Source organism: Ciconia boyciana, chromosome 3, assembly GCF_034638445.1.
Source record: "Ciconia boyciana chromosome 3, ASM3463844v1, whole genome shotgun sequence".
Taxonomy (NCBI): Eukaryota; Metazoa; Chordata; class Aves; order Ciconiiformes; family Ciconiidae; genus Ciconia; species Ciconia boyciana.
Window position 1 is genome coordinate 110,535,234 of NC_132936.1, and position 22,786 is coordinate 110,558,019.

General features: G+C 41.2%; 1 protein-coding gene across 1 annotated transcript in view; it reads left to right on the forward strand.

Annotated features, from left to right (window-relative positions):
* ALK (ALK receptor tyrosine kinase) overlaps nt 1–22,786 on the forward strand; it is a 323,117-nt gene that overhangs the window by 73,166 nt on the left and 227,165 nt on the right. The window contains exons 2-3 of the mRNA XM_072857093.1: nt 9,784–9,903; nt 21,766–21,930. Coding sequence (XP_072713194.1) covers nt 9,784–9,903; nt 21,766–21,930 — 285 coding nt within the window. The remainder of the gene's footprint in view (nt 1–9,783; nt 9,904–21,765; nt 21,931–22,786) is intronic.

Below are 22,786 nucleotides of genomic sequence, written 5' to 3' on the forward strand. Positions count from 1 at the left end.
AAAGATAACTTGGGCCATCCTGCCCCACACAGAAGGCCCTGCCTTGAGCTGGGGCACCATCTTTTGTATCACATAACTGAACCACTCTGGTGCCATCCAGCAGAGGATAGTGGTGGCTGGTGGCATCAGCTGCTTTACAGCATCACTCACCTCTCTTACATGAATGCTGAGCATTAGTTAACATTTAAGATCTTTGGAAAGCAGCTATACAGAGCAAAACTGTGCCACAGTGGTAAAAAAACCCAAAGAACCAAAACCTAAAAAAATCAGGGTATCTCCAGAGATACTGCTTCTCGTTTTTCTTTTGCACCCAAAAACCAGAATGACAAGTAATTTCCCTTTTACAATCTCTACTTACAGTCAACTCAGAGGTGTCTGTCTGGGTGAAGACAGGAGTTTCTCATGCCTCACGCAAGTACTTTATGGCCTTCATTTTGGCAGCACTTGCAGAACTTCCTTGAGAAGTACTTTCACATCTAACTACCCCACAGTTGTTGTCAGAGATGCTGTCCTTTACCTTAAGCAAAATTAAATATTGCAGTGAAAATAGACAATATAAGCACATTGGCATCTTTCCCAGTAAAGGGAATATGAAGTAGTTTTTATTGTTACTGCCAAGACAGCTGTGTTTTAGATTGAAACAGTCATTGCACCCTTTTGCTATTTCTAGGAATAATGCAGCTTGCCTACCAATAACAAATGTCTAGTATTTTCCCTGGTAGGGAAACACCCTGCATGTATGTTGCTGTTCTGCAACACTGTATCTTAAAAGAAATGTCTAATGCAGCAAATAAATGGTTTCAGCCATAAAAATGGCAGGAAATTCATAATGGTCACTGCTTCACATTTTGTGTCTATTGTACATATGTAGGGCTTCGTATCATTCCTCAGAGTGTTCACTTTATGTTTTGATACGGCAGGAATATTTTTAAAGTTTCTTCTTCTAAAATGCCATCTTTGGATCACAAAGGTTGAGAATTATTCCATATATTAAAGCTGGACAAAGCCTCTAGAGCTGTGGTGACCTTTCTAAAGGTGTTCCCTCTGTCTGCATGGTACAGTTGAGGCACAGTTTCTGTGGGAGACATCGCTTCAGGATTTCTGCCTCTTTGTATGGGAAATCTCCAGTTTTTAACTGAAGTTCCTATGTTTTGTTTCCTTTGCTGCTGGCCTGTTTTAAATGTGAAGGGTGATGTCTGATGTCTGATTTAAAAAAAAGACCCTGGATTTATATTTTCATACGTGGCACCATTATCGAGCCTTCTGCCAACATTATCTTTCACAAGCGCTTGTGCAATAAACATAGAATTTCCCTCCTTTCACAGAAGCAATAGTAGTAATAATGATAGTAATGAGGAAAAATAAGGCTGACTTATGCCACTGCTGTTGCTTTCTTCCAAATAACGAGTATTTACTGGCCACCATTTGCAGCTGTGATTATTGAATGGTTCCCGGCAGCAGAACAAGGCTGGCTTGCTCCTGAGGTGGGCTTATGCCAGGTGGTGCCTGAGTGACTGTTTTGGACATGGCCCCGTGCTTTTTGAGGAAGAAGGATGGTGCACATGTCCAAAATGCTGCTTTTCATAGAGCGCTGTGAAAGAAAGGGGTATATGTAGCAGTAGTATGCGATACAGGGAATGTGAGTTCCCAGGGAAACCTGAATAAATCAGCTGCAGTGAAGTAAAGACACTTCCCAAATTGAGTCAGGCTGAACTGGGACCTTTTGAAATGTCTTGTGTCTGTATTAGAAATCATAGGAAGAAAGTTTGTCCTTCCCTCAGATATGAAATAGGCACATGAAAATTAACTTTTTTTCCATCCAAGCTCAATGCTGCAGTGCAGTGGAAGAGAGTTTTAAATGCTCAGGTCATGTGTGACTGTAGATGGATTCGAGTTGGAAGCGGGACATTTAGTTGCTATATATGAAAGCAAAAAATGTTCCCTAAACTTTGTAATGAATGTCTCCAGAGCCAGAGGTACTGACGTGGTATGAAAATGCGGGAGAAGTGAGTTACCACTATTTTCATCCTGATCAAAGAAGAAGTCTTTAAAAGGTGATGCAGGCTGCCTGCTCTGAGGGTGAACAGCCTCCTGCAGACCACAAAGATTCAGATCTGCACTGAAACTTTCAAATACTCATTCCCCCGACATTTAAATGTTCAAGGAGTTTTTGCATGTAACTTTTTCCACTGAAACTTAAGAAATATGGAGACAAAAATAAGTGAGCATTGAATGCCACACCCTGAAAACAAGAGACACAGATCAAAAGGCAGATGTTGAGAAAAATGTGAGCTTGTATTAAAATTTGCAGGGACTGCGGGCCACTGAGTATCTAAATATCTGCAGCTGTGTTAAAGTGATAACTGCTTAGAGGTGTAAGTTTGTATACGTGTCTGGTTTAGTACGTTAATGTAGTACAAAAGAGGATTTTACGTGTATATAGAGCAGGAGGTTGCTTCTGGGTTCGTTTCTTTTTTTTTTTTTTTTCCTTAATCCCACTACTTAAAATGATATAGGAAGTGTGCAAATCTGATGAGAGACTCCAAGTGGGTGTATGTGCTAAATATGGAAGTAGCTACGCAGAAATCCAAGGTAAAGGCACTATATGGTTTGAAGTCAGTACGTATAATGAATTATTAAAACTCTGCTGAAACAACTGCTATTTTGTTTTCCTTGAAAGCCTGGCCGCTATGCTTCTAGAGGTTATGTTAACTGGGTACAGAATAAGGGGAAGTACCCATAGAGGAGTAATCTGAGACATGCAAATAAACGGCCACTGAGAATATGTGGGATTGGGACCCCAGTTGTGACACGTGAGAATCATATGGTATAATATATATACTGGTATAGCAATCATACTGGTAAGCAACTGCTCTGAAGTCCTTTGGACGAGGAACCCTGTAATGGAGAGTCCTTCTAGGGGCCAGTCCAGCAGGCACTGGAAGGGCTCCCGATGACTGTGAAGGGAGGAACTCTCTAATGTTGACACACATGGACCAAACATTAATACTGCCTCTCGGTTGTTTTGTTGGAGGTTTTTCTAAGCTACAGTACAGCTGCAGCAGACAAATATCCCAGACAACAATGCAAGGGTCACTTTATTTTTACACGTACAGAAAAAATTCAGAACATCTGCAGCCTGAAGTACTTTAGTGTGCCTTGGTAGAAAGGTTACCAGTTGCACAGACTTTAACTTGCGCTTTCCTGCTGTCTGCAGTGTCTGGAGGTCTGTCCGTGCTGCAGGAAACAGCTGGACATAATGGCTTCTGGTTTTCACTGCATCCCTGGTCAGTAATTCAGATGCATTGGTTACCAGTCCAAAGACAAGGACAAGTATTGCCCTGTGCTTGTGCCCCACAAAGTCACCACCCCAACACCCCTTTTCCAGTTGTGATCCTAATATATCTAAAAGCTGATACAATCCACAAGCATCCAAAATTCTGAATGTGTGTTTGTACCTGGAGCTTTGCTGCTAAAGGGCTTTTCCCCTTTGTTTAGCAAAGCTGCAGGCTAGACAGGCGGCAGAAGCCCATCCCTTGACGCAGTCCTGCCAGTAGCCTCAGCTTTTGAGGGGACAAACCAAAGTTGAGAGCAGTTCAATTACTAACTCTCCGTCCTTTGTTTCCTCTGTGTTGCCCACAGAGATGCTTAATTGTGCTGTAAAAGATTATTACGGCAAAGATTAGTCTACTGTTGGATTTCTAAAGGTTTCTTGTACGCACACAGATGAGTAACAACTTTAAGCCATTCCTAGTCTGGTCTGTAATTGAGACCCTGAGCTCTTTATCAGTGATTCATTGCCATTTTGTGGTATCTTACTGGGCAGGTCTTCAGCAGCTGCAGGGCATCTGAGATGCAGTAATATGCTCTAGATGGCAGTATATTTTTAGACTATATTAGTTGAGCTGGGTAGAATATAAGATTGGTCATTTTAATCTTTTTTTTAATGCACTTTGCATGCCACTTGCTTTCAAAGTAGAAATTTAAAAAATTCTTAGATTTAACAATATACATGCAAATACTAAGAAGAATTCACAGAAAGGAGCAAAGAAAACAATATTGTTTCCCCCTGCATTTTTAACAGGAAAATGTGGATTTTTTTTTCCCTGTAATGAGCAGCAACACATGATACTTTGTTAATATTTTCCTGTCACGATGCTTTTGTGGAATTGTAATTTGAGTGTTTCGTGCTCCTCTTCTTCCAGAGTCAAGGTCTGCTGATCAGACCACATCTCCCAGACTTAGCACAGACTCTCCTCGCATCAATAAATGTCCATGGGATGTGATAGTTAGAGGGACTGCCTAGTCGGTAGAAAAGAATGGGGCTGTGGAGCACCTATTTGCTGATTGAATTAATCAGTTTTGAGGCATTTGGGTTTTTTCAATCAAAAGTTAATATTCCCTGTGAAAAGGAGATGGAAAAAAACTACGTTGCTAACAGAAGGGGGTTAAAAGAAAATTTTAAATGAGCCTTACAGAGACAAAAAAGAAAAAAGTAGTCAGGGCCAGAAGGATAACACAGTTGTTGAGTTAAATACAGTTTTATTAGTGACACATGCTTCATGTACAGGAAGTGTATGCTATTCCCAAATGTACTCATCAAGCATCTGCCAGTCAGTGTTGTTGATCACTTCTATGCCTCATGCAGTACGTTTGACTGAATCCACTATCCACAGGTCTGCTACAGCCCACTAAATGCAAATTTCTTCTCCGCAGCAATCCAGCACAGGTTCGGTGACACACATACTATCGTTTATTTGCACTCATCAGGCTTTCAATATGACATAAAATCATTGTAACATAATGCATTATTAAATATATTTTCCAACTGAAAAAGATAAACTTGACAGACTGTCAGCGAACATTTTCATACTTTAGAAAAGGTTTGTAAAAAACCCTGGAGTACATCCACCCATTAATATAAGTAAGGCTGACCAACTATTCAGAGCAAGAAACTGCGTGGAATGAGCTTGCCCTTTGCCTCGTTCTCTGGCTTGACTGTAAACAGAATTTGAATTTTGCTTCTGAATGTCATTTAGACAATGATTTGTATGAGCGTAGTTGAGTCTATGGATTATTCACAAAGCGTTTACTTGGGCTGTTTGTTGGTTTTGGTGCTGCTTGGTCACCTTGATATAATGTGCTCTTTGCACTTTCATGGATGACCGAGTATGTTTGTAGATGGGAAGAGCGGAAAAATGAAAGTTTCTAAGAGGCTGTATGAGTACTGTTAGTGTGATTGTCTGGATTAGTTGTGAGCTTACAGGGAATTCTCAGGCAATCTTTTTTTTCCCCTGGTTGCATCCTTTTACCCCAAAAAAACTGAAACCAAGAACTTTTGTGGAGCCAGGAGCTGAGGAACCCTTTACAAGGACCTCTAGGGAGTACGCTCTCAGCTAGACAGAGGCAAGCCTGAACAACTTGCTGGTCATAGCCAGCCAGGGCTTCATAAATGCCAGGGTCCTGAGAACTCTTTTGCAAGATGGAGATGTTGGGCTTCAGGGCCCCGCAGTGTTGGATCTGCCTCTTCCCAGGATGTCCTTGGTCTGCCTCTGGTTCATAGGAGAATTCTGCAGGGGTTTCCATACCTTGGGACAGTCAGCTCCCTGTAAGATTTTTTGTTTGTTTTAATGAAATTAAGTTGGCTTGGTCCCGAGTAGATTTGGCCTTTTTTTTTTTAATAGGGGGAAAGATAACTGTGTAATATCCTTTCTGTGGAAAATTGCTACCTTTCACTTAGAACTGGAATAACCTTTTCTGAAATGTCAGGCTTTCCCAGAGACTGGAAAATCCAGATCTTAATGAAGGCTGTTTCTAAACACATCATTGTAATATTTGCTAATAACTACTGTGTTGATTGCTGTTATAAACCAGAGCCACAAATACTACTAACGTTGATTTCTGATTTCCATGCAAACAAATATGAATGATTTTGAGATATTTTTCCAAATGTAGATGTAGCTGAAAGTACATGTTGATCCCAGTTATTAACTTACACGTCTATTGCAACTCTGAAATCTAGAGGACAGATACATGAGGTTTGTCACCTCAGATTTACCGCTGAGAAACTGGGAATAATACAGCTCAGCAAAGTGAGAAAGCTTATCCACTGAGTAATGAAGCAATATCCAAAGGTAGTAATAAGCAATATTCAGTTACATGTAGGAATATTCGGTTACAACACGAAACTTTAGAAAACTACGTATGTTAATTGCTGGGGATATTTCTTCCTTCCTACAGAAAGGGTGAAAAAGAAGGGAGGAAATCCCGTTTTTTAAAAATGCCCCAAGTAGAAAGCTTTTCTTGTTGTTCCATCTTTATGTGAACGTGCATGGTTATTCTATTAAAGAGGTATTTTTCATTAAAATAATATATAAATATTTTATTTAATGAATTTGTGGCCTTGAGGCTTGACTTCAGTACACATGAAGCATTTTATATTTTTTGACCAAAACTCTTGGTGAGCTGAATGAATTTCACATCCCCTAAGGAGATTCCTTTGCACAAGTTTAAAAACAGAAATGTCAAATGTTCTCTTCAGGTGCATGTTTCTAGCTGTGATGGAGTACCTTGGGTCAGGATTTGGCCCTGGATATTCCTTTAGGCAGGAATATCAAAGAAACCTCTGTTGTACCTTGCCATACTTCTGACTACTAAAAATGGAGCTGTCAGCTTCCAGTTGCTAATCCATTAATTTTTTTTTTAAAGGTTAGGGTTACTGTTGACAAGTGACAGAGCACCCTGGTACAAACAACTGGAATGGGAGGTTAGCATATTTAAAAAGAAGGAGATAAAATTTTCTTAGTGCTGTTTGGCTTCAATATGTATTGTTTTGGAGAGGGGAAAAAAAATTTATTTTGTAAAATGGCTACAGTGTAGTCTATGTTTGCATTACCCTCGCTGCACAAGAAGCATTTGTTTAGCTGATACAGTCTTCTGTAATTACCTTTCTAGACGTAAAATGCCCTGGAGGTGGAAGAGGAAAGGTCTCTCTTTTTCCTAACCTATAGCTCACTCTGAAATCAAATCATTCCTCACTGTGAAGAGTAGCCTCTTGGCTATACAAAAACCTTTTACCCAGCATCTTTCTCTGAAGATAACTTAATTGGGAAAGATTCATAACTTCTGATACAATCTTCTTGTCTTCAAGTTCAGACCAATAGCCCAAGCAAATAATTTGAGATCAAGTTCCAAAATTAATCCTAAAGAATATGAGAAAAAGGAGTTCTTAGGTTAAAATGAATTGAACTGAATCCATTTCGTTCTTTAAAAATAGAGAAAAACTTTCAATTTTTTATGTTATCTCTTATGCACCTCTTGCTGCAGATAGAGGGGAGGTTTGGGTGCCTGGACTGCCCTGTCTTCTCTGCTCAGATGTTCAACTTTATTTTTTATCTCAATTTACTGCATATATTGGTGACAGAGGGAACATTTCCACTTAGCTGAAGCTGAAGGTAGGCATGATTTCTGAAGAATGCAACATGTAGTGCATTGCAGTTGTCAGAAGCATTTTCCTGAAGGTGAGGAGTGCCAGGGAATTTGGGGTACTGCAGCTGATCGTTGTGTTACTGATTCCCAGGTAAGGCTGATCAGGGTAGTAGCAGTGATTTAATTTTGAGTTCTGTGGCTGCAGCATTAGGGAGAGAAATGCACCTCAGTGACTTTCTCTCAGGTTATTTTGCCATGGGAACAGTGATGTGGAGCAGGTCAGTTTTTCAAGTTTGTGTGAAGTTTTCACAGGATTGTGACCCCAAGGCTTCGCTCTCTGTCAGTACTAAATGCATGACATCTACATTCATTTGGGTCTGTTAGGGGTAAAGAGGCCCCAGAGTTCTTGTCTATGGGAGATCCGTGATCTGCGTTTAGGATATTATATCATTCCCCATTTTGGAGAGTCACTGGGCACAGATGTTATGTATCAGGGATATTGATACTGGTCAGACATCTCACATCAGGCAAAACACACATTGCTTTTAAAACCAGCTTATTTCACGAGCTCATTTTTTATTAATATTCTCTTTTATTTATTATTTTATATTAGCATCAAGGTGAAGCACATTTGTAGGAAAAAATCTGCTTTTAGCAACTATTATAACTATTGTAATGAAACCTGATGTTATTTGCCACAACCAGCTGTGTCAGGGGCTACTGAAAGACGTGTCAACTATGTCTTGATGCTAGGAAGGAAAAGCCAATATAAAGGTTACTCCATAGTTACCTATTACTTCATCATTCACAGTTGAAGGCAGGACACTAGGTTTGATACCTACCCTCATAAATTCCTGGCCTGATCTGTGTAGCCACATTCCAGGCAACAATAGGGGATATTTAGTTATTGTACTGTAACGTAGCATAGAGACCAGGTTTAATTGAGCCATTAGGTATATTAAATTTTTTCCACTCAAGAATGGCTTACAATACAGTGTGAAGTCCATTCTTATCTTGAAGATTATTGCTTTAAGCAATGAGCAAGAGTTACAGCTCTTACATGAGAATGGTTATTTTTTCTCTTGGTTTTGCTATCGTTACTCAGTTACAGGAGTGTGCTAAAAATGAGATTGCACCGAGAACAAGATAGGGCACAACTAACACTTGGTATTTCAGCTTCTGACAAGTCCCTCTGAAATTTTCAAGTTTTCCTTCAGTGGAAGTGGGAAGCAGGGCTAAGCAGAGCTTTAACAGAATCAAAGCAGTGTTTTCCCCAAGGCTTCAGCTATTTACCATGTTTACTATTATCCTCTTATATGTGTCTTTTATTATCCATTACTATTTATCCATTCAAGAGGACAGTTCTTCAGCACTCTGAATTAATTATTACTCTAAGGTAGTCAATTCCTATTGTCACAGAAAGTTTTACCAAACTTTTATTGGGAGGTATTATCAAATTCTTTTGCTGTTATTACAGTGAAGCTTAGCATTGCACCTAAACTAAAAGAATTAAGGTAAGCAACTGTAGTATTCTTGACAAAAATATTATTTAATAGATCAAAAAATGTACTTTTAATTTTATTTCTGAACCACAAATTCTTTTATGGCTTCTCCGAGAAATCAGAACATACCAGCAATGCAACGGTTTATTTTGTTCCATCAAACAAACCTTCCGAACACAAGTTTTGCCTGCCTGTACTTCTACAAAGTTAAATCCTACTTTTGCTCTGAGGACCTCAAAAAATGAGATGAGAATACTCAAGATCCTGTCATCTTCAGAAAATCCAACTTAAAGATTCACAGGGAAAATCTATGCTTTCAAAGCTCATAGCGGTCTGCTTTGCTCACTGACCTTGCATGTTATTTCAGATGCTGTTTCTCTTTGCACCTCTAATATCATTGTGATCTTGCAGAGTTAGTGCAGGTTTGTACGGATCCTCACCTATTCTGGGTCTCTGTAGTATTCTAATCCCCAACAGCGTCTTTGAGATGCATTGGGTTGTTGAACAGGAGCTGGGTACATGTTTGCCTGTTCCATGTACGGGATCTCCACATGCTAACAAAACTTTAAAACAACAAATTGAGGGACTGAAAGGTCAAAGGGAACTTAGAATCAGAGTGAGATTAAAGTTGACAGTTTTTCTAGGTGATGACAATTTTGCTGTTTAAAGCAATTTGTCTTCTGTCTCCCTGTGTGCACATGTATCAGGAGGGAAGAACTGACCAAGAAGTAGTTGAATATCGGTGCTTAGTGCATATAATCTATAAAGCTGTTTAAGATCTTTGTGCTTGATGTGTAGTATACAAATGGCTATGTCATACATAATGTTTATTTTTCTTTTTTTTTAATGAAAGGTCTGAGCACTTCCAATCTCCCAGTGAGCAGCCCTCCTCTTCCTCCTGGTTACTCTGCTTGGAACTTGACCTGGGTCATGAGAGATACATCCCCTTTCTTCTCCCATAGAGGACGACACAGTGAGTAGCATTTATATGTTATCCTCAAGAGGCTGTAACTAACTGCCTAAGGATATTGGTGTAATACTGGAACAAAACAACACAAGTCAAATGATTCATGATAAAATATCCATACTGTCAGCCCCTGAGGGCACTAATAAGCCTTACTGCCCCTCACTAGCCACCCCTGGGGCCTTTCCCCACCTTGCCCATGGGTCCAGGAGCCCCATTTGAGCCCAGCCTGGGGTCAGGCTGATGTCCTGATGGCCCATCACCATCTCCATGGAGGTGCCTGGTGACCTTGGCTGGGCTAGCTTGCCCTGCTGCCTCAAAAACAAGGTCCGAGACTGTAATATTAGGGTGCTGTGTTGGAATCCAGTGATATTGTAAAGAGAAGAGCTGTGTACCAAACTTATTTTTTCTTGCCATCTCCTTTCGTAACTCCCATCCCTTCCAAAATCTGGGAATCTGTTTTCATCTGTTCTCTGGTATGACCTATTTACTGACAAACCATAGCCATTCCACTGTGAAATACTATGGTCGTAGTTAGGACCAGACTGTATAAGGCAATATCTAATATGCAATCCAGAAAGTGACTGAAGTAGAATATATCTACTATATATCTACTACCAGTCTCTATGAGGGGAGATAAGGTGCTGAGAGGCTAATAAGATTTACTCACCCCAAGCCTGTAATTATCTGCTTGAGGGAAAAGTTTGACCTACCTATATGAAGGAGTCCCATATTTCTTCAAATTTATGTTGCAGCCTTTTATGTGTGCAATATATATTCTTTCCACTGGCATACAATATCTGCTCCTAGCTGTTGTATCTGCTTGAACAATGAGGACACACCAATTTCATTTTGGAAGGGACAGTAGTACAATCTTTTTTCCCTCACTTAGCTTTCTCAGAAGTTGCAAGGATGATTTTTAATTTATCCTTTATTACTTCTTCCTAAACTCTTTCAGTTTCTCAGTAATACCTTTCTAAGGGAAGGCTTTGTTCTTAAAACCTAAAAGCATTGATTCCATCTGACAGCATCACATGGAGATAAATGTACTGCATCTAAGCAGAAATGATTTATTGTGATTTTAGCTGGTTGCACAAGATCAAATTCTACCATATTCCAACCATCTGTTTTGCAAGGAAAGGCAGGAATTTGATGAGGTGTTACACAAAATACAATCTTCACTCAGGACAAGTCTAACCTTTTTTCTCCCTCAGGAGGAGTAATTCAGGACATGAACCTTGAAGCTAGTGGGATATCCTGAAGTTGTTTGATTTTTTGCTAGCTTTGCACCTTAAGTTTTCCAAAAGTTGGCAGAACCTCCTCTAAAATTAAAAGGTAGCAGTAGCCCTCAAAGCCACACATTTCAGAATAGAACACCCCATAGCATCACTATGCAGACATACTTCCTGCCCCTTCAGATACGCAGTGTGTGGAGGACTGGCGTGGGTATGTGGAGTAGAGCCTGTAAGCATAGCCCAAGCCTAATAGGACAATTCTTAAAACTTCTCTCTATTCCTCTGCGTACCTGCAGCTTTTAGGCACCTGAATGTTTATTAGTAAAATTCCCAAGGATCTAGATTTCTGTCCAGAACTGCTATGAGCATGACAGAGACTTTCAGCAGCTGATCATTGGCTCTGGATCTTAGCAGCTCTGTGAAGGTCACACAGGGACTCAGCAGAGCAACGCAGAAGACAAACTTAGACCATCCAAGCTCTAAGCAAGTAACCTTGTCCCAGGACCACCCCTGCCTTCTGATTAAGTGGTTAATCCAAAATCACACAATAGTTCATTAGCAGAAATAAAACCCAGCAGTCCTTTACTACTAGAGTGTTTTCCTCTTCTGTCAGAAGCTTTCCTCACTGTTCCCAGCGTGATTAAGATTACAGAGTGCTCTATAAAACTTCTATCAAAACTTTGTTTGCCTAATCATCTGATGGGACCCATCTAATTAACTGGCTGACATTGCTGGAGTGGGGCAATATTAGTTGTCTTGATTACTTTTTTCCCATGTTCTGCTATTGGAGAAATCTCTTTGATTGAAAGGCTGAGTAAATTGAAATGTAGGGTACCTTTTCCTCTGCCAAACTAAATTCCCTGCTCCTATGCTCAGAATTAAAAATTCTGACGGACTGCCTCTAGTAGTTCTGGCAGGAACAGTGCTTGATGATATCTTTGAAACTATATGCAGCAATCCCACAAGGTAATCACTGGCACAACAGGATACTAGAGAATGATGCATTCACAAGACTTTTCTTCTATCTTGTCTAGAGGTTTCTAGATTTGTCTCTATCCAAGCATTGGTTAATCATCAACTACCTCACCTGCCTTTCAGAAAATAAAGACTTAAAAAACCACGTGAAGTCAAAATTATCTGAGAATTCAGCCTGCAGGGCAGGAGGAGTCTCTAAACCTCCATATTTTCGTGTTTTCTTTTGTTCTCTTTGAAGTACACTCAGACTATTTCATGTGGCTAGAACAAACTTTTAATGCATTCTGCATATGCGGACTTATGGTAGCATATTAATCTCCCATTTGCAGCCCTGATGGAACTCTGTCCTGAGACTTAAATGATTAACGGCACCCAGCCACATATTTCATTTCTTGTCCTGGTTGGTTGAATATTAATTTTCTCTTCTGTATAGGTATTGTATAAGAAATCAATTGTCCACTGCATAAAATCCATTAAGCTTTTGTAACAGGGGTTCCAGACGACAGGTGCCCCTTAAGGCCTGGAAGCCTTCATGCAGTTAATACACCCGTCTCTGCCCCATCCCCTACATCCCCTTGGGCCAGCCAACAACACTGAACCTGGAGCATGATCCTGGCAGGGTATGGTGGCAACTGCGGCAAGTGCTACCGATTGGAAAAAAAATCAAATGCAATTCAGCCCATCTAAATTCTGTTTTGAAAGAAGAACACATTTAATGAGAATAACAGGCATAAGGGTTGCCATGTTGGACTGTTTGGGAAACAGGAGATGGCTTTTGCTTTTTAACTCTTCTTATGCCGCTGTGTTGTCTGTGCATCTCTTTGCCAGATCCCCCAGTAGCAGCTGAACTCCTTGGCTGTTGTGAACCAGCTTTGTGCAAAATACAGAAGTACCCCTCTCAGGCTGTCAGATTTCTGCAATATAGTTTACAGATATTTTTTTGCCCCCCTGAAGTTTAGGAAATAGTCGTGTTTTGGATTCCAAAGGTTACTGGGACTAAAACTCAGGGGGAAATAGCAGATTCGGCTACCAAATGACTAGTGTGCTTAAAAACGTTTACAAAAAGTGAGTTCAGCAGAGGAGGAGCACATACCTTCAAGAGTGCATAATTATTCACAGCTTTGATTTAATAGGTACTAAAAGCATAATCCAAAGGATGGCCTCTATTAACAACTTATTAATAATTTCACTCAGTTCTGTGTCTTCAGAAAACTAATTTGACAGGGTTGTTGGTTTTTTTTTTTTACACTTTCTAATGGAATGTCGTCTGTGATGAGTTCATGATTTCCTGAATTGGGTTTGCTAAAAAAAAAAAAAAAAAGTGTTCGACTAATTTTACTGTGGAATAATTTGGGGTCATTCTCACTGCGTACTTGATGCTCAGTAGCATGGCAGTTGCTCAGCAAAGTGTCAGATTACTTATTTTTTTCTCTGGTAGGTTGTGTGCAACTTGCTGAATTCAAGTACTCATGTGCATGCATTCAAAATACCATTTCCTTCATGTGAGCTGGATACCAGATAGATACTGCTGACACGAAACTCAATGAGTCTGAACATCAAACAAAAAGGAAGATGGAGAGAAAGAGGGCAGCAGCCAGATGAATTCGTGTTACAGTTAGGTTCCCATGACTACTTGTTTTATAAATCTACAACAAATCAGACTAATACTGACATCTTCAGAATGATAAAGCTATCGTGATACTTGGCTCAGCATGGCATAGCGAGATGCACGGATATGAACTAATTGTTACAACAAGTTCCTGTTTGGAAGGTGAGATAAAGTCAGGAGAGGAATGAGTAGAATAATACTTTGTCCCAGAGGAAAAATGAATCAATGCTTTCTTAGTAAAGATATTGCAAAAGTGATGTATTACCTTAATTCAAACACATCCTTTTTGCAATCTTAGAAGTACTCTAACATAGTTTTGGAAATTGTGTTTTGAATATAATAGGGCAAGACTTCCATTAACAGCAGTTATTCACACCAGATTAATAGAATTGCTCCATATAAAATAGCAGATTCTGTCACCCCATATACATATGCAAGAATTCTGGTTTAACAATTAGATGGTATTTTTGCCATGTGCAATGGTGCTGAAATCCAGGGGGAGAAAAATCACAGGAAAAGCAGCATCTGCCTAGCTAAACTGAAGGCTGTGCTAAGCAAGAAAGAAGAAAAAATCTTATTGGGGAGAAGTTTTTACTTTCTTTCACGTTATTCTTTTCCTTATATCCTCTTTCATCTGCAGATAATACACCAATGACAGCTCAACATTTTTTCAACAATAAAATAACATACAGTAAGACAACAACTGTCTTTTCTCCCTGTCTCTCAAGTATTCATTTTCTCTAGAGATCTCTCAAACTGCATGCAAAAGGTCCCTTGTATAAATTGTCAAAATATGACAGTTCATCCAACCACTGTTTTGCACCAACTGGAGCATGTTTTCTAACAATCACTGTTAGTTGGTACTTCAGTCTTTAGGCCAGAACTGGTGTTAGAAATGCACTTTCATTTATTGTTTTTGCTGCATGCATGGGAGACTTGGTGGACAAATATTTCTTGTGTGGAGGATGAGCTCTGTCACTTCTTAGACCAGGAGGAATGAAAATGAGAGCTATTGCTGGTTGTTCTCCCAACACCCCCTCCTTGCACCTCTCTCTGTAGCTGTCTTGAAAGACTGCTAATAATTGATTGATAAAGGAGTCCTGGCCCTCTTCTTTGTAGCTTGATTTCCATCGAACAAAGCAGCTGTCAAAAATTTTGGTGATTCAGTCTCTGGTGCGCACTGAGGAGCTGGGTGGATATAAAGTATATGCTGTCATTTTAAAGATTCTCTTAACAAATAAATGAATGGTTGCATTATTGCCGTTTTCTCTAAGCAGTGGCTTGTCCAGCTGTGGCTCGCTCCCCAGAAGATTAATTTAAACACTTCTGGCATGAGGAGAGCCCTGGCTCCCCAGGGAGGCAGGCAGTTCGCCCTGCGCTTGGCACCGAGGCCTGAGCGCTCTTCCCAGTAGTGATTGTCTCTTTGACGGAGCAGGTGAAATTATGCTTCCTGTGGGGTACTGCTCCTCTAAAACTTTTTTTCTTCAGAATGCAATCTAACTTTAATAGCTGCTCCCGAGGGAAACCCGAGCATTTCTTTCAAGGTGGGCGTCAAAGGGATGAGCAGCGCTGGCACAGCCCGCTCAGACGCTGCCCGGCAGGTAGCGCGGCCCTGCGATACCCCCCCAGGATGCCGGGGAGAAACGGGCCGCGTTCAAATCCTCCTTGCCCGCAGCGATCTTTGCCGAGCCCTCGGAGGCGCGCAGCTGCGAGGGCCGACCCGCCGGCCTGCCAGGGGCAGGGCTGTGCTGTCCTGCTGGCTGGCTGAGGGGGGCCCGGCTGCGGCCCCAGTCCCTCCTGCTGAGCGGGAGGTGGAGGGGCTGGGAAGCTTCTACGGAGCTCGCTCCGTAGAGCGGAGGGAATGGGAGGTCGGAAGAGGCCCTGGGCAGCAGCAGAGAAAGGACAGGGCGCTGCCTTGAGCAGGGTGGGGGGCTCTTAGGCAAATGAGGCGAGACCTCGGGGGCCTGCCTTCACCAAGCCGCACCGGGACACCTCCCCTACTCCTCCATAGCCCAGTTTGCCAAAAGGACACGTCCCCATTCCCCAGGTGAGGGCCCGGCTGCCTCACCCCGCTCTGGCGTTTGGCCAGGGCTCTGTACCTGCATAAAATGGCCGCCGGGCTGGCCCGTGAGGCAGGCTGGGCGTTGACCAGGGGAGAGACTGTGGAGAGGCTCATCGCGACCGAACATCAGCACCGTGAGGGAACAGTGGCGTTCCTGTCAGTAAATGCAAGGTCGGGGGAGCGTACGTGAAGACCTGCTGGTGTGGAGGAAGGACGCAGAGCGATAAGCTAACTTGCGCTAAGTAGCTTTAAATTAAAAGGAGGTCCCTGATGAACACAGGCTGCGTCTCAGGGCAGGGAGAGGGGTGGGTGTGCTGCCTGGCTGCTCTCCTCACTGCTTCACTTGCAGGTGGCTGAGGCGCGTCAGGCAGGATGGACCCCAAAGCCGTGCTGTACAGAGCGATGCCGTGGGGCTCCTCGAGTGCCTCCCCAGCTCCTCACCTCCCGTGTCACGCCATGCTGCTGCTCTCATGTTTGTCAGCTCCTGCAGCGGCAGCCCAAAGACCAGGCAGTTACTGTTGGTGCAGGCATTTACTGTTGGTGCAGGCATTTGCTAGGGGTAGTAAGGCCTGGGGTGCCTGGCAGGGATACGTGTCATGCTATCCCTTAAAATGTGCCAGTTTGCCCTTTCTCAGTGCTGAGCAATGGAAGGAAGTAGGTGAAAATTCCTCTTCAAGCTTGCTTTCTCAGCAGGAACCTTGGGTTAAACCCTGCAATTGTTTTTCCTCTTTAATTTGCGTGACCACTGACACCTTTTCCCTTTTCCCCTTGTGATTTTTCCATGCACTTCTATCCTGTGGTGGATTCGCTCATTTTAAACTGCTGCTGTACTTCCAGCTGCACAGGGGAAAGGTGGCACTAGGGATCCATTTGCAGAGTTTCACCCCTTTGTGTCAGCAGGGCAATGCTCGCTTCCAAGGGCCTGGCCTGTATTTGGTGTCCTCCTCGGTGCTCAGCAGGCTGGTGAGCTCACAGCCGGAGAGTACACAGTCTCCTATTTACGCTCCATTGTCAGGGAGAAATACTTATTGCTGCAGGCTTCCTTGTATCACCCCACATGTGTACCCCTGTATTGCTGGATAGAAATTCAGAAGGGCCTGTTGAGGCAATCGAAACCCTTAGATTTAATGCCCTGTGCCCTTTTCTACCCAGAGGGAATGGGAAAAGCTTTAGGAACTGGCTCTGTCCCTGGGATTAATAACTGGAAAATCAATTTGTTATTTCCCTGTCATAAATTAAAAGCTTATAGGCCTTATAACATGAGTATAATAGAGGTTAGTGGGTATTGATGGAGGTCTCAAAGCTCACTCAGCAGAGCACATCTCTACTATACAATGTAAATTATGTCTCCTCCACAAGGCATATCTGTCAATATTTGTATAAAAAAAGACATCCTGTGCAAGAATATTTTATCTGTTTCTATGCTGCTACTGCAATTGTTGCTGCTGGAGGAAGTGTGTTCTTGAGGAAGGTTGTGGTCCTGTTTTGATCAGTGTAAGTGACCTCTACATTGTGCGTTTGCGTCTGTAGATGTAGTACAAATTAGTCATGTTTAAGCTGATGAGATGCCAGTTAGGATGTACATCTCTGAGCTGGTCCTTCTGAGAATAGAGAACCTCTACCCGCTCCCTTGTCTAGTGAGGTGAGAAAGCAATCACACCTTTTCAAAGGTGTGACCAGGCGAGAGTAATGGAGGAGGAGTGATTTGTAAGAGTCAGCAGACCAGGATTGAAAAGGACCTTTTTAAGTCAGACACATGTAGAACTAAAAAGGAGCAGTCTAAAAGGAAATTACCTGCTAAGGTTTTTGTGGTTGAAAGGAGATGTGGTTTAAAACAAATAAACCTAGTCTGTTGTTGGGCAGCTGAAGAAAGGATAATCAGAATAGTTTTTAAACAAGAACAGGCTTTTTATAGCTCTCTTCAGATTATTTTTGTCCTAAAAGAGGCATGTTTCTGTAATGTGTGGTTACACAAATGATCTAAGATGATCCAAAGAGCGAATGATCCATAATCTGACCTGCAGCAATGTAAAAGGCTGTTTCCTGCAGATTAGTGTGTTTTGGCATATTATTTATACTACTATTTTCAGTCATTTTTTTATTAGAAAACTCTAATCAGTTTAACTGAAACAGATGTAGTTGCCAGATATTTTAGTTGTTTGTGCACAAATTATTGCTGTTAGGTATGTTGATTAAAAATAAATAAATTGAAGCACTCACAAGGCTCTAATGTCATCAGACACACATACAGATTCCACTGTCTTTTCAATTGGATAGTAGCTTAATTTACTTTTCAGTCTATGGTTGGTATCCTGCATCTTCTTACATACCAGAAACTGAAATGATTGATATCTACAGCCTTTCTTAAACAGGTGTTTACCTAAATTTGATTATAAGCATCACTTTTGCTTCCTCTTTAAAGACATAATGATGATGAAATAGACTTCTAATAAATTAGCTGTTCTGTCTCTATAGTGTCCAGTGGTTGCAAAAAGATGCAAAAGATTGTTGGACAAGGGGTTGGGGGTTTTTTTGCAATATATTTAAAAAGAGACTTGGCAATTTGCTGGAACTTAAATTCCTATAGAGCCTTTAGGATCTATAATGTCAATATAGCTGTGGCATAAATGCATATACGGGATATAAATCTTTGTGACATCTCTTTAAGAAAACCCACTAAAAATCACAAAAAACCCCACTTTACTGACTAGGCACACTATTCAAGTCCGAAAGCTCTGTATCTAGTCAATTTATATTGGTAGTAGGTTTAAGAAATAATCACTAAAAGTTGTGTTAGATTTAATTACTTTTCCTGCAGCGTTTGCTGTTTTTCAGAAAAGGGCAGAATGGCTTTTATTCAGCTTCCAAAGGCACGTGGCTACTTCTTTATGTGCTTAGCTGAGCAAGAAAAAAATAAACTTGGTGCTGCATTTAAACATGTTAAGACAAAAGTAAAAAAGGAAGGAGAAAGAACTTTTTTTATGCAGAGGCATAAAAAATGGCAGGTGAGTTGTGGAAGCAATTCAAATATTGTGAAAGTTCTGTATTTGCAAATGTGTTTTCTACAGTCTTGTAGCAGCTACCACACCAAGAGCAGCTTATCAGTGAAAAAAATGTATGTGTTGTATATAATGCTTTTTTTATAAAGTATATTATGTTGTCAGTAGTGAAGGACGTTGCGAAAGAAGGAAAGCCTGAGGGTAGGAAGTTAATGTTAGGCTTGGAAGACTGGATGCTGTTTGCATAGACTGTGCTGCGTTGCATCAGATAGCATTTCTTTGTCATCATTTCTTTGTATTGAATAGGATAATAGCACTGAAATTTGTGTCTGATACGAGATTAATTTAAATCAGAGCCTATGAAGAGTGCAGATATTCTGGTGATGTGGGGGGGACTATCAAGTTCTGTAAAAGATGCAAGTATGTTTTCATTAAATCGCAGACGCTCTCAGCTGTATGAGCCAAGTAGTCTCCTTCTCTTTCAAGGAATAACCTGTTGTAAAGGGCATTCAGCTTGACCACAACAGGCATGTTAGGTCATGTCCACTTCTCTGTAGGCTATTCATTGCAAGGGAGGGAAATGGTATTGCTACTTGCCTTTTTTCCTTTACTTTCTCCCCTTCAGGCAGAGGCTTTAGTTGTCTGCAGGGGTCACAACACTAAATGTGACGACTGGTATTTAATCACATACCCCAATTAAGTTGTCCCAGTTGTAGGTCAGAGGCCTGCTGTGTTAAGGGCTCCACAACCGATTGATAGCTCTCTTTTGAGGAGGAGGTTCTGGAAAGTGAGACTGAATGGGGGAACTGAGCTGGCTATCAAGTGCTTGTAGGCACTGTAATCAGAGTGTCAGGGGGTGAGGACTGGAGGAGGAAAATGAGAGTGCCTTGTGGATATTCATGAAGAGCTTCCCTGCCTGGGGGCAAGAGGGTAAGAGCACAAAGGCTTCTGTTCCCAGCAGCTGGATGGGAGAGGAGTGGAAGCAAGCAGTGACTGCTGGAAAGCTCATGAAAATATGAGAGACTGATGGGGGAGAGAAGCCCACAAAGAATTAAATAGTTGATTTGAAATGATTGCTCTTGCCACGTGTTGTCCTTGGCCTGAGCCTTCCCTTCCATTGTCCTGTGGGTTCCGTCAAAAAAGTCCTTGCATGAGCTGTGTTTCTCCCCTCGTCTCCCCTCTTTTTTTTGACAGTGCCTTAAAGCACATACTACTCAAGGTGTTTCCCGTAACTAAACTATACAGTAATGATGATATATCTTCTGTAACATGTGGTTGAGTGTTTGGTTGCTCTTTTGTCTATTTGGGCTTTGATACAAAGTTCAATAGACTCTTAACACTTCATAGGGTTAAAAAGATGTTGGGTTTGTTTTTCTTTTTTTAAAGAACATATAAGGGACTAGAAATAAGTGGTCTGAGGTTTGGGTATGATATTGCAGTAGTAAACTGTATAGCATGAATATATCCACTGTTCCCTGCTGCCTAAATTGAAGTGTGCTTCATGTATCATGAAATTTATATTGATAACATAGAGGCCTGAAAAGGGAAGCGACTTGTGCATTCAAATTTAAGGAAACGTGTATAATCCTTGTTACTGTTGCTTGTGGTGTATATGGATTCCTTACATTATATGGTTTCCATGGTGTTGTGAAGCATTCAAAATACTGAGTGATAAAACACCTGATTAAGAAAATAAAATATAAACTGGAAAAATAGACTCTGCTCCTTCCAGCTTGCTGTTAAAAAGGCAAATTAGCTGGGAAGAGTATAGTGAGAGGGCAACAGTATTAACCTTCAGATTAAAAAATGTTATATCACCAGGAGAGTAGGCTGAACTACATAAATCTGTGCATACTAAGAAGAAATTAGATGTTTAATAGAGAATGTAATTGAAGTTTTAAAAAAAATTAGTTAATTTTACTAATGTCAATTCGGATTATTTGTTCCACTTGCATAGCTATGGCAGGACAGTAGACAGTGTAGAAAACTGCAAAGAAGAGCTGGATTTTTTTGTTGGGCTTTTTCAAATGGATCTAGCCTTTTCAGAAACATTGAGTTAGTTCAGAAATTAGTTAGTTAGTTCAGTTTCTTTCCGTTACTGAATATTGTGTTGATTGCTGACTGTGGTGACAAAAGCACATGTATACAGGGCATTCCAGAAAATTTAGCAATCTTGATGATTAAAAGTAAAATCCGTGCAGGTTATCACTGCATGTTGTGTTAAGCAACTTTGAATTATGGTGTGATAGTAAATTGGACACTGGGAAGTGAATCACAGTTGCACCAGCAGGGTAATTGGTTTCTGAAAGAGAAACATCTCAAAAAGAAACGTCTGTGTTGGAGGCAGGTGCTGGTGGTACTGCCTGGAGGCTAAAGTTTTGTGGCAGCAGATTAAGCTTCTGCTGCTTCTGGTGCCTCAGTGAAGCGTTTCAAACCCAGGGGGTCAGAAGGTTGCTTCGAAGGGTACAGTCCCTATGGCTACCATGTCCCAGCATGTCCCATATGCCCAGGATATATGACTCACTTTGCAGAGTCCTGTGATCACTGAGATGGAACATGACTATGAAGCATGTTCGTAGTCTTTGCACTATAATGGTCCTGGTTGAATTCGAACCAGCATCCCAGAAGAGATTGGCTTTCTGTCCCATTTTATCAATTGACTAAGCTATTTCCCTTTCAGTCTAGGTGATGCCTTTCTCTGCTTTAGCCTGTGCTGCCCTTTTATCTGTCATGAAGGGGAATTACTAGCTCTTGATTTGCTGCTACCTCCATAATGAACCCCCCTGTGCGGTCCATTTTAGACACATTTTTGCCTGTCTGTTTATGGACTTCCTCCATATCTTTCTACCTTGTTACGGAAAAAAGCAAGCCCGAACTTACTGAAGTATAGAATGTGTGTGTATAAACACATGTGTGTATGCGCACCTTCCCGCACAGAGGAAGCTGGATTTAATTAACCTGGGATGTTCTATGTCTGTTTCCTTTTTCCAGTATTTGACTGCAATTTTGAATCTCCTTGTGAGCTGGAATATTCCCTTTCCTCAAAAGATCAGGAGACCCCCAACAACGCCTGGCTCAGAGTGAGTGCAGAGGAGATTTCACAGCTAAACATCCCGGATGGGCCAGAGAGAGATCACTCTGAGAATACACCTAAAGGTAAGATGAATCCACCCCCCTCCTCCAAGAAAAAACCCTACCAAAAAAACCTGAAACCCCACCCAAACAAATATATTCCTTAAAATACTTAAGACAGCTATAATTCTTTTGCTGCCGTAGACAATGAATGCGAACAGTATCACAAACAAAGGGAGTCATTCGGCACGTGAAGGATCTGCTTTTGTCTAAAGGCAATCTGAATCATATATATGGGAAGCAAAATATCCAATATAATATTGTGTAAAATCTGAATCAGGCTGACCCATGCCATGGACCGTATTTGGATGAGAACAGTACTATGGTGCCTATGTTTAAGGTCATTCAGTGGTTGGAAGACATTAATAAAATAGAGTCTGGTTTTACCTCTGCTCTAGGTGCTGTTTACTGCTTGCTTATTTGCAGACGATTTTAGGCGATATCCTTGTGTCCAGGGCTTAGATTTTCTGTTTGGAGAGAAAACAAAAGGTGGGGTTTGCCCTTAATATAAGAAAAAAGTTCCTACCTCTAAAGAGAGCTAGGAAGCGTGAGAAGAAGGGAGTGCAACAGGCTTCTCCTTCCTTGGAAGAAAATTTGGTGTGTTGGAATTATTTTTCCTGCTCGTGATCATATCTGGAACAGCAGCATATTTCATTAATACTATAAGTGCTAAAAAGATTGTTAGGTGTATTTGCACTCTTCTAATCCTGGGAAAGCAGAAAAATTCTTAACATCCTTCCTGCTGTTAGTGACACCTGCTTGAAACCTCTCCCTGTAAGGGTCAGATGATGTTGATGAGAATGGAGCTACAAAATGGAAACGGGGGAGTTAGGGCTACAAGCTTTATCCAGGCAAGGAGAATATAGAACAAAGAGGGATA